This window comes from Dipodomys spectabilis, unplaced genomic scaffold (assembly GCF_019054845.1).
Source record: "Dipodomys spectabilis isolate Male_0828 unplaced genomic scaffold, ASM1905484v1 ptg000054l, whole genome shotgun sequence".
Lineage (NCBI taxonomy): Eukaryota > Metazoa > Chordata > Mammalia > Rodentia > Heteromyidae > Dipodomys > Dipodomys spectabilis.
This window is the reverse complement of record NW_024870731.1, coordinates 20,237,287-20,252,818: the sequence shown is the minus strand read 5'-3', so window position 1 is coordinate 20,252,818 and position 15,532 is coordinate 20,237,287. Positions and strand designations below refer to the sequence as shown.

At 39.3% G+C, this 15,532-nt stretch overlaps 1 protein-coding gene and 1 pseudogene across 25 annotated transcripts in view; one reads left to right on the top strand and one right to left on the bottom strand.

Annotated features, from left to right (window-relative positions):
* Positions 1-15,532, bottom strand: part of LOC122108226 (sarcolemma associated protein) — a 123,439-nt gene that overhangs the window by 62,028 nt on the left and 45,879 nt on the right. For all 25 annotated transcript variants that reach the window (XM_042680222.1, XM_042680236.1, XM_042680223.1 and 22 more), the window contains exons 2-5: positions 14,138-14,285; positions 10,596-10,668; positions 4,342-4,378; positions 1,712-1,774 (exon numbers count right to left, since the gene is read on the bottom strand). In XM_042680222.1, the coding sequence (XP_042536156.1) occupies positions 1,712-1,774; positions 4,342-4,378; positions 10,596-10,668; positions 14,138-14,285 (321 nt within the window). The remainder of the gene's footprint in view (positions 1-1,711; positions 1,775-4,341; positions 4,379-10,595; positions 10,669-14,137; positions 14,286-15,532) is intronic.
* Positions 11,996-13,234, top strand: LOC122108227 (annotated as a pseudogene).

Here is a 15,532-nt window from a genome sequence, read left to right as displayed (position 1 = left end):
AAAGAGTCCAGCCCAGTTCTATAGAAGTTAAGAAAAAGCTCTTGTTTGCTTTTCAGAGATTTGAATGTCTCTTTAAAAACATAACTAAGGGCTGGGAAGGTGGCTCAGTGGTAGAGTGCTTGTCTTGCATGTATAAGACCCTGGGTTTGATTCCTCAGTACCACATAAGCAGAAAAAGCCAGGAATGGTGCTATGGCTCAAGTGGTAGAGCACTAGCCTTGAGGTGAAGAGCTGAGGGACAGCACCCAGGCCCAGAGTTCAGGCCCCACAACCAACGACAAAAACAAAAACAAAAACAGAACTAAGTGCTCTAGGAGCCCATTCTAGGAGCTATCAAGAAACTTTTCTATGGAGCCAGCAGAGGCCAGCACACAGTAGGGTCTGTTAAAACTCATACCAGGTGCAACCTCCAGTTCTATCACATACTAGTTATGTACATTATTAAATGTTCCTGTCAGTAATTCCATCTGGAAAAATTGGAATAAAGTATGCATATAAGTCTATGGAATAAAGTATGCATATAAGTCTGTGGTAAGAATTAAATAAGTTAATATAGGTAAGTTGCTAGAACAGAGCTTGGCATTCAGTGGTATATAATTATACACTATTAGTATTACCATTTAGCAGTCAAAATCTCTTGTACAAAAGCTTTTCTTCTCTAGACTCAAAAATCTAACTCTCTTATCTTTTCTTCAAAAGACCTATTTTTGTGTGTGTGTGTGTACAAGTGTATGTGTGTGTGTGTGTGTGTGTGTGTGTGTGTGTACGTGCGCGCACGCATGCGTGTGCATACCTGCTGATCCTGGGACTTGAACTCAGGGCCTGGATGCTTCCCTGAGCTTTTTTACTCAAAGCAGCACTCTACCACTTAAGTCACAGCTCCACTTCAGGCATTTTGGTGGTTAGTTGGAGATCTTCAGATCTCAGCCTCCTGAGTAACTAGGATTATTGACATCAGCAACTAGCACCCAGCTTCCTAACCTTTGTTTTGCTCAAGGCTAGTGCTGCTCTACCATTTGAGCCATAGCACCATTTCCATTTTTTTGATGCTTAATTGGAGATAAAAGTCTCACATACTTACCTGCCTGGGCTGGCTTTGAACCGAGATCCTCAGATCTCAGTCTCCTGAGTAGGATTACAGACATGAGCCATTATTACCAGGCAAGATCAAATCTTTTTCTTTTTTCCCCCTAATCCTGGGGCTTGAATTCAGGCCTTGGGCACTGTCCCCAAACCTCTTTGTGCTCAAGCTAGTAGTGCTCTCTCCTACTTAAGCCACAGCACCACTTCCTGCTTTTTCTGCATAGTTTATTGGTGATAAGAGGCTCACAGACTTTCCTGCCCAGGCTGGTTTTGAATCGTGATCCTTAGGTCTCAGCCTCCTGAACAGCCAGGATTACAGGTTGTAAACCACTGATGGCCTGGCAAACCCAACTCTTAATCCGGTTCTTCTTTGAAAAAGTTTTTCTTTATACTTAGATCGAGTCAATTGTTTTTCTTTTTTCTCTTTTTGGTTGTGGGGCTTGAACTCTGAGCTTGGGCGCTGTCCCTGAGCTCTTCAGCTGAAGGCGAGCGCTCTACTGCTTGAGCTACAGTACCTCTTCCTAGTCAATACTTTTTTATACTGTGCTTGTGAACTGGCGGAGTAAACTCTAAATTATACAATTCTACTTCCAAAGACTAATAAATAATTCTCAAGATTTACTTTTACCTGTAGATACTGAGAAAGTTGGAATAATTCCTGAGAGTACATACTGGGAGTGTTAGCAGCAACCTAGAAACAAAACAACATTGTCAACAGTCACAGAAAATACAAAAGCTATTAAAGAAAATATTCTTCAAATGTCTATTACTTTAATATGTATATGTTACTTTAAAAATTAATCTATTTGTTTAGCTCTCAAGATATTTCTGGTCTATATCTGAGATTTATAAATAGTATAATAATAGCTCAGCCTTCTGGAGAAGGTAGGTGTGAGCCACCAGCACCCACCTAGGACAAATTTTTCTTAATAAAGAAAGAAAACTAGGAAGCAGTGCTGTCAATCAATGTGGTAGAACACTAGTCTTGAATGAAAAAGCTCAAGGACAGTGACCAGGCCTGGAGTTCAAGACTGACAACTGACAAAAAACAGTTTCTGGATGCTGGTAGCTCAAGCTCTATGACAAACACAATATCCTAAATCAATTTCCTCTACTAAAGATATACTACAGCCCTTCTTGCATTAGTTATTTTTCAGATAAGGCCTTCCAATTTGTGTGAGACCAGCCTTAGACCCTGATACTTTGGCGTCTATCTCCCATACAACTGGGTATTAGGTGTGCACCACCAGGCTCAGCTTGTTTTTTTTTTTTTGTCGGTCGTGGGGCTTGAACTCTGGGCCTGGGCGCTGTCCCTCAGCTCTTCAGCTCAAGGCGAGCGCTCTACCACTTGAGCTACAGCGCCACTTCCGGTTTTCTGGTGGTTTATTGGAGATAGGAGTCTCATGGTCTCTCCTGCCCGAGCTGGCTTTGAACCGTGATCCTCAGATCTCAGCCTCCTGAGTAGCTAGGATTACAGGCATGAGCCACCTGCGCCCGGCTGCTCAGCTTGTTTTTTAAGATAAAGTCTTATTAACACTTTTGGAGAGTGAGGAAGGAAGGCTGGGCTGACTTCAAACTAAGATCCTTCTATCTCTACTTTCCAAGTAGCTGAGATTACAGGTGTCATCCAGTCACATAGTTCCCTTTAAATTTCATCATTAGATAATTTTTCAATATGTGAATAAATCACAGTTCATTTAACAGTAACCATCTTCAAAGACATCTGTGGTGCTACTTGCTCATAATCCTAGCACTCAGGAGGCTAGCTAAGGCAAGAAGACAAGTTCAAGGCTAGTCAGGGCTACATGAGGAGACTTTCAGAAACAACAAAAAGGTATAATCTTTTACAAAATTTGGAAACATATGTGTGTTGCCAGTGGGGAGCAGCATGAAATCTAATGCTGTTCAATGGTCACACGCCATAAAAATTATTTTGACTTTCTTTAATGTTTTTAGAGGTATATCTATTTATTTATTTATATTTATTTTATTTTATTTTTGGCTGTCGTAGGGCTTGAACTCTGGGCTTGGGCGCTGTCCTTAGGCTCTTCAGCTCAAGGCAAGTGCTCTACCACTTGAGCCACAGCATCACTTCCGGTTTTCTAGTGGTTTATTGGAGATAAGAGTCTCACAGACTCTTCCTGCCCGGGCTGGCTTTGAACCATGATTCTCAGATCTCAGCCTCCTGAGCAGCTAGGATTACAGGCGTGAGCCACCAGCACCTGGCACATTTATTTTTTAAATGAGGTAAAAGGTGTTTAAACACCATAAATCAGCCAAACTGTTTAGAATCCAAGAATTTTAAAAGACATACTTGGTATAAGAGGTTTTTCAAGGCAATGGAATATATAACAAATATTAAGAAGAAAAAAAATGAGCACTTAATAAATTACTATATCATTTACCTACATCCTCAACACTATTAAGAACATATAATATCATTCATTATTGAACTTACAAAGTATATTTTTATTAATGTAATTTTTAGTAGGAGGCATTACTTTTTTTTTTTGGTCGGTCGTGGGACTTGAACTCTGGGCCTGGGTACTGTCTCCCAGCTCTTCAGCTCAAGGCAAGCACTCTACCACTTAAGCCACAGTGCCACTTCTGGTTTTCTGGTGGTTTACTGGAGGTAAGAGTCTCATGGACTTTGCTTGCTTGGGCTGGCTTTGAACAGCAATTCTCAGATCTCAGCCTCCTGAGTAGCTAGGATTACAGATGTGAGCCATCGGCCCCTGGCAGAGGTATTACTTTTTTAAGAAAATTATTTACTTCTGAAATGATTCTTGGTGTTATATAGGTTGATAATTAACCACTTTACCTCTACAAAAGGAGCCTGAGAAACAATTCTAGTTTCAAGCAGGACTTCGTTTTTCTGGTGAGATTTTTACCACTGATCACCAAAAGCAATTAGAAAATAATTTCTGTAAATTTATATTTCCATACTACTTCTGCCAAATAGGTGTTAACAATTAGACCAAAGCTTTACTAAGTTTCCAGACAGACCTGTACCTCTGAATACAGAAAAATGGCTAACATTTCTTGTCCTTGGTGAGGCACAGATACATTTAGTGAAGAAAGCCAACTGCTGACTTTAGCGTTTTCCAAAGAAACATCCATTCAAAATTCTATGCATACTGAAGAGCAGAAGATTGCACTAACTATATAACACCGTATTTATTGTTATAAAAGAGAAATGCATTTCTAGATAAAGCATATTAAAAAATAAGCTTTTAAAAATAATCGTTAACAACTTACTTTGTCAACAGGACTTGGTAATGGGGCATGGATGACGCTGAAAAGTAAAATTTAGAATTTTTATCTAACTTCCTGAAAACAGAGGAAATAAGATTATGAGAGTACCAGAATATTTTAAGTCACAAAATAAATATATTTTCCCTCACATAATTTAAAAATATTAATTATCTTTCAATCCTTCAGAAATGTATGATGTTCTTAGAAAACAAGGCAATACATATAAAAGTCTACTTTTTTGCACATCAATATATTTCTAAAAACAAATTAAAAAGCATAATGTAATAAAGATCCTTTAAGGACTACTACTTAGTGAAAATGGTGGTGAATTACTTGACTAAGTATTTATATACTTAGAAAAGAAGCCCTTTTTTTAAAGATCAGAACTCAGGGCCTCACAACTGGCTTAGCTTGGTTGCTCATCTAATGCTCTGCCACTGGAATCACACTTTCTACTTAGTTTTTTGCTGGTTATTTTGGAGGTGGAGTCTCATGGGTTTTTCTGCCTGAACTAAGAAAAGTCACGAACCACTGATGCCTGGTCAGAAAAGAAGTCCTCTTGAAATTACCCATTTTCAATTTTATAATGTATAAAGTAAGTTCTTTTCAAATTAAACATTCCTATGCTGAAAGTCTTAAAAAGCAAAGGCTGGGTTGAGAATGTGGCTTAGTGGCAGAGTGCTTGCCTCACATGCATGAAGCCCTGGGATCAATTCCTCAGTACCACATACACAGAAATAGCAGGAAGTAGCACTGTAGCTCAAGTGGTAAGAGTGCTAGCCTTGAGAGAAAAAAAAAAACAAAAAACTCAGGGACAGCACCCATGCTCTGAGTTCAAGTTCCAGGACTGGCCAAAAAAAAAAAAAAAAGCAAAGGCTACAATATGCAATCTTCTTATAGTGAAGACCAACTCTAATTGATCAAAATAGAAACTACTGTTCTTCATCTGATCACCTCAGAAACTAACTGAAAACTTAAATGTATGAATAAAGCTAAACTTGCATCACTTTCAAACAAAACCTTACCTTTTTTGCCTCATAAAGAACCACTGATAGTAAAGCAGTACAACAGTGGTAAGCATGCTGACTTAGAGGCTGTTTTACCAGGTCCAAATTCTGCTTCTATGTACCAGATGAAAGGTAGACTACCATGTCAAGATAGATCTTAGCTTCGTAATCCATAAAACAGAAATAATTGTAAAACCATTCAAGTTTATTTTTTTACCCTGATCATGGGACTTAAACTCTGGGTCTGGGCACTGTCCCTGAGCTTTTTTTCCGCTCAAGACAAGTGCACTATCACTTGAGCCATAGCTCCACTTCTGGTTTTTGGTGGTTAATTGGAGATAAGAGTCTCATGGAGTTTTCCTGTCTGGACTGGCTTCAAACCATGATCCTCAAATCTCAGCCTCCTGAGTAGCTAGGATTACAGGTGTGAACTACCAGCACCCTGCTCCCTAGTGAAGTTTTAAAGAAGTTACACCCAACTTTAGTTTATCTTTATTACTCCATAAAACTAAAACAGATATTTAAGCATAAGTTAATTTTTTATAAGCAATAGTCATTACAGAAAATGTGACATAAAATATGAAGAAATGAACTAAAGTGATCCACCAATACCCAAAGTGGGAGCAAATATTACTAACAGAGTTTTTTCTTGTGTTTTTCGTTTTCTTTTCTTTTTTATTTTTAATTTTGTCAGTTGTGGGGCTTGAACTCCAGGCCTGGGTGCTGTCCCTGAGCTCTTTTACTCAACGGTAGTGCCCTACCACTATGAGCCACAGCACTACTTCCAGTTTTCTAGTGGTTAATTGGAGATAAGAGCCTCACAGACTTTCCTGCCTGGCGTTGGCTTTGAACCTTGATCCTCACATCTTAGCCTCCTGAGTAGGTAGGATTTCAGGTATGAACCACCAGCACCCAGTATTGGTTTTGTTTTTTGTTTTTGTCAGTCATGGGGCTTGAACTCTGGGTCTAGACACTGTCGCTCAGCTCTTCAGCTCAAGGCTAACGTTCTAACCGCCACTTTCTGGTGGTTAATTGCAGATAAGAGTCTCATGGACTTTTCTGCCTGGGCAGGCTTTGAACCATAATTCTCAGACCTCAGCCTCCTGAGTAGCTAGGATTATAGGCATGAGCCACTGGTGCCCGGCATTTTGTGGTTTTTATATAGTTTTCTGGGGAGGCCCTGGGTTCGATTCTTCAGCACCACATAAACAGAAAAAGCCGGAAGTGGCGTTGTGGGCTCAAGCAGTCAAGCGCTTGCCTTAAGCTGAAACGCTGAGGGACAGCACCCAGGCCCAGAGTTCAGGTCTACGACCGACAAAAAAAATAAATAAATAAATAAAAATAAAAATAAATAAATAAAAATATAGTTTTCTTAGTGACCCAGAACAAAATGTCCTGTTGTCATAAAAACCTAATCATAAACGAGACAAAAAAAATCAACAGATTACATAAGTGATATATACTTGCATTTTATAGAACTTGTATCTTACATATAAGTTTATTTTGTTTGAATTGTAGAAAAGCTCCTGGTGTATGTAAGAGTAGAACAAAGGAATGTAGAAAATGAAAACTATTACTTAGTGTTAAGGTAGTGAGATTCAATCTCTGTTTTTTTGTGTTTTTTTTTTTGGGTCCGGTCGTGGGGCCTGAACTCTGGGCCTGGGCGCTGTCCCTCAGCTCTTCAGCTCAAGGCTAGCGCTCTACCACTTGAGCCACAGCGCCACTTCCGGCTTTTTTCTTTTTGCTTATGTGGTGCTGAGGAACCGAACCCAGGGCCTCGTGTATGCAAGGCAAGCACTCTACCACTGAGCCACCTTCCCAGCCCCTCTTTTTTTTTTTTATCATTAGAAAATTTGTGCAGGAGCTGGGAAGGTGGCTCAGTGGTAGAGTGCTTGCCTCGCATACATGAGGCCTTGGGTTCGATTCCTCAGCCCACATAAGCAGAAAAAGCAGGAAGTGGCGATGTGGCTCTAGTGGTAGAGCACTACCTTGAGCTGAAGAGCTGAGGGACAGGGCCTAGGCCCAGAGTTCAGGCCTCACGAATGACAAAAAAAAAAAAAAAAGGAAATTTGTGCAATATAATAAAAGAAAGAAAAAAAGGCTTTTGAGAACTACTTATTAAAGAACTACCTATTAAAGCACTATATCTATACACACAATTAACTTGGCATTCTTGCACAACCAAAACTATCTAAATTGCTAATAAATAATAGGTTGTAATAATAGAAAGAGCTAAGGTTTATTGTGAACTTACTATATTCCAGGCAGTATGGTAAGATTTTAAATATGCAATCATGTTTAAGCCTCATTTAATTCATGTTTGATGGGTACGATTATTGAGCATCTTTATGTTTCAAATGAGAAAACTAAGGCCTGATCAAGTCATGGAACAGGTGGAGTCTGACTTGACCTCCTGAAGTCTAATATTGTCTTCCAGGTTTAGAGAATTGTTCGTTCAAAATTCATCTTCAGAACATCAATCATGTCATATCATATAAAATGAAACTGGCAACAAAACTTTTAATGTTGCTAATATTTAACCACATAAGAAAAAGAGAAGGAAACAGGTGCAAAGACTAAAAGGATTGGGGAATTGAGGAATAGTCTGTTTTATGAAAACAGACCAATAATATCTCCATGCTCTATTACATGGAACCTGAATACACAGTTAGACTCCTTTTGTAGCTTCTCAAAACTTTTAACTCTATGAAATAAAAATTATATTATCAAATATTATCAGTCTTTAATATTATGAGTTGATTAATATTTATCCTAAAAGCTTAACTTTTCACTTATAAAAGCTAGTTACATTAAAGTTCCTAAAGTTTAGTGTAATTTTAATAAACTATAAATGCTTTAAATTTAAAATGCTTAAAAAATTTTGCTTTGCTTTTGCTATCCTTAGGATAACAACAAAAATGTTAGCTTTTAAAACATAAAACATGTTTCCAATGAAAGAAAATAGACTGGGCTGGGAAGGTGGCTCAGTGGTAGAGTCCTTGCCTTGCATGCATGAGGCCCTGGGTTCGATTCCTCAGCAACACATAAACAGAAAAAGCTGGAAGTGGTGCTGTGGCTCAAGTGGTAGAGTGCTAGCCTTGAGCTGAAAAGCTGAGGGACAGCGCCCAGGCCCAGAGTTCAGGCCCACGACCAGACCGCGCCCCCCCCCCCAAAAAAAAAAAAAAAAGAAAGAAAATAGACTATCAAGTAATGGGAGGGCCTCTCTGTTTAGTTTTTCCTTTCTCTTTCCTACTCAGTATTTATTGTGTGTTTGTTTTGTTTTTTGTCAGTTGTGGAGGCCTCAATTCTGGCCTGGGCACTGTCCCTGAGCTCTTCAGCCCAAGGCTAGTGTTCTACCACTTGAGCCACAGTGCCACTTCTGGCTTTTCCTGCTTATGTGGTGCTAAGGAATCAAACCGAGGGCCTCATGCATGCAAGGCAAGCACTCAACCACTGAGCCACATTCCCAGCTCCTATTCATTATTTAACTCTACTATTAAAACTATAATTTAGTAACAGAGGGGGCTTCTGAAAGATTGAAAATACTATACTGAATATAGAAACAACCTTCTAGGATACTCAAGCTTCCTTCCAAGTAAAATTATTGACAGTTCAAGATTGCTCAGGAGCTGAGAATATAGCTTAGTGGTAGGGTGCTTGCCTAGCATGCACGAAGCCCTGGGTTCGATTCCTCAGTACCACATAAAAAGAAAAAGCTGGAAGTGGCACTGTGGTTCAAGTGGTAGAGTGCTAGCCTTGATCAAAAGAAGCTCAGAGACAGTGCCCAGGCCCTGAGTTCAAGACCATAACTGGCAAATAAAATAAAATATTGTTCAACTCCCCAATCAAAATGTACTATGTTAACACTTTGTAATCTAAATTTCACAACAGACCTTTACATAGCTTTATATAAGACAAGAATATAACACTTCCTATGTCTCCCACCAAAATAAACTACTAATAATATAGACATCTTCTAGGTCCCATAAGATTATATGACACTAGTATTAACTTCAGAGGTAATTACAAGCTAAACTCTGCATTAAAAACAGATATAAAGGAATGAAAGCCAGGCACCAGTGGCTCACACCTGTAATCCTAGCTACTCAGGAGGCTGAGATCTGAGGATCACAGTTCAAAGCCAGCTGGAGCAGGAAAGTCTGTGAAACTCTTATCTCCAATAAGCCACTAGAAAACTGGAAGTGGTGCTGTGGCTCAAGCGGTAGAGCGCTTGCCTTAAGCTGAAGAGCGCAGGGACAGCACTCAAGCTCAGAGTTCAAGCCCCACAACCGACACACACAAAAAAAAAAAAAGGAATGAAGTTATCATTCACTAGTAATTTACATACTCTAATACAACTAAGTACCCACTCAATTATAAACTGTAGAGTTAAATTTGAAAAGAAAATAACTTGTGTCTCTGATACATTATTATTTAGTAGAACTGCAACCAATATGAAGAGCAATTTAAACTGAAGTGTGTGTTTGTGTGTGTGTTTGTGTGTGTGTGTGTGCATGTATGTGTGTGTAGATATATATATATATATATGTATATATATATGTATGTATGTATATATATATATGTATATATATATACATATATATATATATATACATATATATATATACATACATACATACATATATATTTGGTGTTTTTGTTTTTCTTTTTGTCAGTCATGGGGCCTGAACGCTGGGCCTGGGCGCTGTCCCTCAGCTCATCAGCTCAAGGCTAGTGTTCTGCCATTTGAGTCACAGCACCACTTCTGGCTTTTTCTGCTTATGTGGTGCTGAGGAATTGAACTCAAGGTCTTAGGCATTCAAGGCAAGCGCTCTACCACTGAACCACCTTCCCAGCCCGGAAGTATATGTTTTTTAAAGTACTATCTAAATTAATTTTCTAGTATTGTTAAATAACCCTTATGTATCATCACCTAGAATATTACTAACCACGCCGGGCGCTGGTGGCTCACGCCTGTAATCCTAGCTACTCAGGAGGCTGAGATCTGAGGATCGCGGTTCAAAGCCAGCCTGGGCAGGAGAGACCGTGAGACTCCTATCTCCAATAAACCACCAGAAAACCGGAAGTGGCGCTGTAGCTCAAGTGGTAGAGTGCTCACCTTGAGCTGAAGAGCTGAGGGACAGTGCCCAGGCCCAGAGTTCAAGCCCCATGGCCGACCAAAAAAAAAAAAAGAATATTACTAACCACAATAATTAATCCAAAAACCTCACAGCATTAAATTATACTCACTCTGAGCGGAGCCGGGCTTCCATACCATCTGGTAGAAAAAGTTTTATCGTGGAAACAATACACCCATGAGTAACTGGTTAAAACAAATAACATAAAATAATTGTTTAAAAATATAAAATTTGTACTTCTCATGTCTAAATGCATATTTATTCTTAAAAGTAATAACTTCTAGAAGAGAAAAAAAATCTGGTTTAATGACAATATTCATTATTCTAGAGAAACTCATTCCTAGTCACAATGAATCACACATGTAAGGTAGATTTATAGATACAATGTTTCAAAAAATACCCCATTCTCTAATTCTACAACCAACACAGTGAGCTGAATGCATGAATTTATAGAGAGAAGGAAAAGTAAACCCTTGCCCCTGTCTGCTAACATCGAACCTAGCTCAACTTTTAAAAATCCAGCCTTTATTCTCTGGTCCCCAACCTGTTTCCTAACAACACTTCACAAAACTCTCAAGTACTACGTAACACAGGTTAGAACATACCAGTCAATCTCCATTTTATCAACAAGGAAACCAAGACTGATGACAGTAAAAGTACCTTCACAATTCTCTGCTAAGTACAAGTTTCATGCTACAACTAACATTAGAGGCTCTTTATTTCAGTCTAAAATTGTTGTTTTGTTGCTTGAGGGTTGTTTCTTCCTCCATCCCTTCACAGTATCTTTTAATAATATCACACCAGTCACTTGGTAGACAACTTATCATTGCTTCTCACACTTCCTCCCTTTCCTACTGAAGATTTCAAGAGACACCCCTACCCCCCATACAGCACTGTACTGCTGCTTTTGTGTGGCTTGTATGTGAGTGTGTATGTGTGTGTGTTACTGGGGTTGAAATCAGTCTGTACTTGCTAGACAGGTACTTTACCTGTTGAGTTATGCCCCCAGCTCTTTTTTCCTTTGTTATTTATTGAACAGGATTGCAAAGTGTATGCCTAGGCAGGCTGGACCACAATAGACTGGTTACAATCTGACTACTTACTTAAGCCTTCTAAATAGCTAGGATTACAAGTGTGAGCCACCAGTGCCCAGCTTTTATGCAACTTTTATAGAAAAAAAAAAGGTTTCTGGTTAAAAGAATAGCTTTTTATCTCCATGCTTCAGATATGATATCTTCTAGGATTCAAAAAGTAAATTTGTTTAGTTCATCAAACTGATATTTTTAATTAGCTTTATTAAAAGCTAATATGAGTAGACAAAAATATACCTATTATTATTAGAGATATGGTAATTACATAGACTATATACATTTGTCAAAAATTGTTAAGTGGTAAAGATTAGAATTAATAGACTGTTTCTCTCCCAGAATCCTAGATAATCTGTAGGAGATCCTTGTCACCATCCACTCTCCCCATTTCATCCTGCATCGCAGAAATCCACAAGTTCCTCACATGCACAAAGGCATCTCTATCCACCTTGGCCAGGCTGCTGTCTAGATTGGCAAGGACTGTTGGGAACTCTACTGCCTAGAACACAGCATCCTGCTTGAGAGCCAGATGCCACGTGACAAGACCATTGGGGGAGATGACTCCTTCAACTCCTTCAGTGACAGACGCTGGCAAGCATGTGTCCAGGGCAGTGTTCATAGACCTGGAGCCCAGAATCAGTGATGAAGTTTTCCATGCTGAGCAGCTCATCACAGGCAAGAAAGATGCTGCCAGTAACTATGCCCATGGGCATTACACCATTGGCAAGGAGATCACTGACCTTGTCTTGGACCAAATTCAGAAGCTGGCTAACTAGTGCACAGGTCTTCAGGGCTTCCTGGTCTTCCATAGCTTTGGTGGTGCAATTGGCTCGGGGTACATCTACCTGCTCTCTGTAGACTATGGCATGAAAACCAAGCTGGAGCTCTCCATTTACCCCATCCCCAAAGTGTCCACAGCTGTAGATGAGCCCTACAATTCCATCCTCACCATTCTAGAGCACTCTAATTACACCTTCATGGTAGATAATTTCTGTTATATCAGTCACAGAAATCTTGATATTGAGTGCCCAACTTACACTAACCCCAACCGCCTTAATAACCTGATTGTGTCTTCTACCACAGCTTTCCTCAGATTTGATGGGGCACTGAATGTTGACTTAAAAGAATTCCAGACCAACTTGGTACCCTAACCCTGCATTCACTTTCCCCTAGCCACATGTACCCCTGTCATCTCTGCTAAGAAAGCCTACCATGAACAGCTTACTGCAGCAGAGATCACCAATGCTTGCTTTGAGCCAGCCAACTGGATGATGAAATGTAACCCTTGCCATGGTAAATACATGGCTTGCTGCTGTTGTACCATGGTGATGTGATACCCAAAGACTCAATGCTGCCATTGCTACCATCAAGACAAACATACCATCCAATTTGTAGATTGGTACCCCCTGGTTTCAGGATTGACATCAATTATCAGCCTCCTACTGTGGCTCCTGGCAGAGATCTGGCCAAGGTACAGCAAGCCATGTGCATGCTGAGCATGATGTCTGATCTGATGTATGCCAGGTGTGCCTTTGTCCACTGGCATGTGGGTGAGGGAATAGAGGAAGGAGAGTTTTCTGAGGCCCATGAGGCTGCCCCAGAGAAGGATTATGAAGAGGCTAGAGGAGATAGCGCTGATGGGGAAGAGAGTGAAGAGTACTAGCCTGTCTGTCTGCTGCTGTTTTACATTCCCATGTCTTGTGATTGTTTTATTTCTGGAACTGTCTTTTAATCCTGACCTGTTAATAAAACGTTTCCAGGTAAAATGTCAAAAAGAAAGAAAGAAGAAAAAGGAATAGGGCTAATGCATTTGGGGGTGATTTACTGAATGATCACACCCATAAAGTAACATGATATATAAACACAAAGGAATATAACATCTGTAAATGTACATTAAACTTAAGGAATTTAGCTGTTTAGTCAGTATTTATTTTCACTCACTGGTGTATATGGAAAGTACTAACAGGTCAAGCCTTGACAGTCTTCTAAATTCTGCTTAGAATAGTAGCCACTGTCATGAACCATTTGGCTTCTTTTCCTTCTGACCTTACCCTCTATCCTACTACCACAGATCTACTATACAAAGCCAAGCTTTGTATATTAGCAATAATTATCCCTTAGCATAATTCATCTTAGTTGGGTATGCTGTCACTTTGGCTAACTGCCTCCTAAATGACAAAATAGTACCCTATGTTTTCTATGAAGAATACAAACTACTAATTAATTTTAGAAAAGTAATATGGGAAGTAGGAGCCCAAAACTTTTTTTTTTTTTTGTCGGTCATGGGGCCTGAACTCTGGGCCTGAGCACTGTCCCTCAGCTCTTCAGCTCAAGGCTAGTGCCCTACCACTTGAGCCAAAGCGCCACTTCCAGCTTTTTCTGCTTATGTGGTGCTGAGGAATCGAACCCAGGGCCTCATGCATGCAAGGCAAGCACTCTACCACTCAGCCACCTTCCCAGCTCGCCAAAACTTTTTTATGCATATATTTAATGCAGTATTTAGTTTTTATAAGCATATAATATTTTATGTAAACAAATAGTAGGAAAAACTGATCCATACCCGTACCTTTCCGTGTGTTTTCTGTCACATCTACCCCAAACTGGATAATGTCACCGGAAAGAATTTCACATGGTGGACTTTCTTCAGAGCCTCGACTCAATCTCTGGCTATTTATAAAAGTACCATTACTACTTTTAGTGTCTTGGAGATAAAACTGGAAAAAAAAAAAAAAGGCAATGATTAACATCAAAATTACAAAAAATGTATCACCAGCTCTATAAACTAACAGGTGGATTTTGCTCTTATCAATTCAAACAACTCATCACATAATGTTCAGTATGTTTGAAATTAAGGCCAAAAAAACTGGATTATTTAGAATTCAGCTAGATAAAAGGGTACAACCTCTTTGAAAACCGATTGTCCAACCCTCAAATGTTAAGCATACAATTAGCAAATTAGCCTTCAAATATTCCACTCGTTGGTATTCATCCAAGATAACTGAAAATAATATCTTCAGAAAACTGTATGCAAATATTCTTAATATCATTATTCATAATAGCCCAAAAGTAGAAAAACCCAAATGTCCGTCTACGAATGAATGAATAAACAAACAAAATACAGTCTAGTATTTGGCATTGAAAAAGAATGAGGTACCAATACTTAAAATGTCATGCAAAATAAAAAAGTCATAAGATCATGTATTATTCTACTTATATGAAATAACTTGGATATGCAAATCCATAAAGACAAAAGGTGCATTAGTTGGCTACAAGAGGCTAAGGTAGCAGAAAGGACTGGGTAGTAATGGGTACAAGGTTTCTTGGGGGATGATAAAAATAATCTAAAATTAGTGGTGATAGTTGCACAACTCTGTGAATATACTAAAACTATTAATAATCTATATACTTTAAAAGGTGAATTTTAGAGCACATGCCTATACTCTAGCAGTCATGAGGCTGAGGCAAGAAGCTTACAAGTTCAAAGTCAGTCTAGACTACTTAGCAAATTCAAGGCCTGTCTGAGCAACATAATGAGACTCTGAATCAAGAAAAAAAGTTATTGCTGGTGGCTCACGCCCATAATTTTACTCAGCAGGCTGAGTTCTGAGAATTGTGGCTCAAAGTCAGCCCAGACAGAAAAGTCTTTGAGACTCTTATCTGTAATTAATCAGTAAAAGGCCCACAGTAGAGGTGTGGCTCAAGTATGAGAGTATTAGACCCTGAGTTTAAGCCCTAACAACAGGTATACACACATACACACACACACAGAGTAAAAAGTTGCAATACAGTTATTATCACACTTATTTATCATTTTTTTGTTGGTCTTGGGGTTTGAACTCAGGGCCTGAGCACTGTCCCTGAGCTCTTTTGCTCAAGGTTAGCACTCTACCACTTTGAGCCACAGTACCATTTCTGGTTTTTGATGATTAATTGGAGGTAAGAGTGGGAAGAGTGGGAGGAG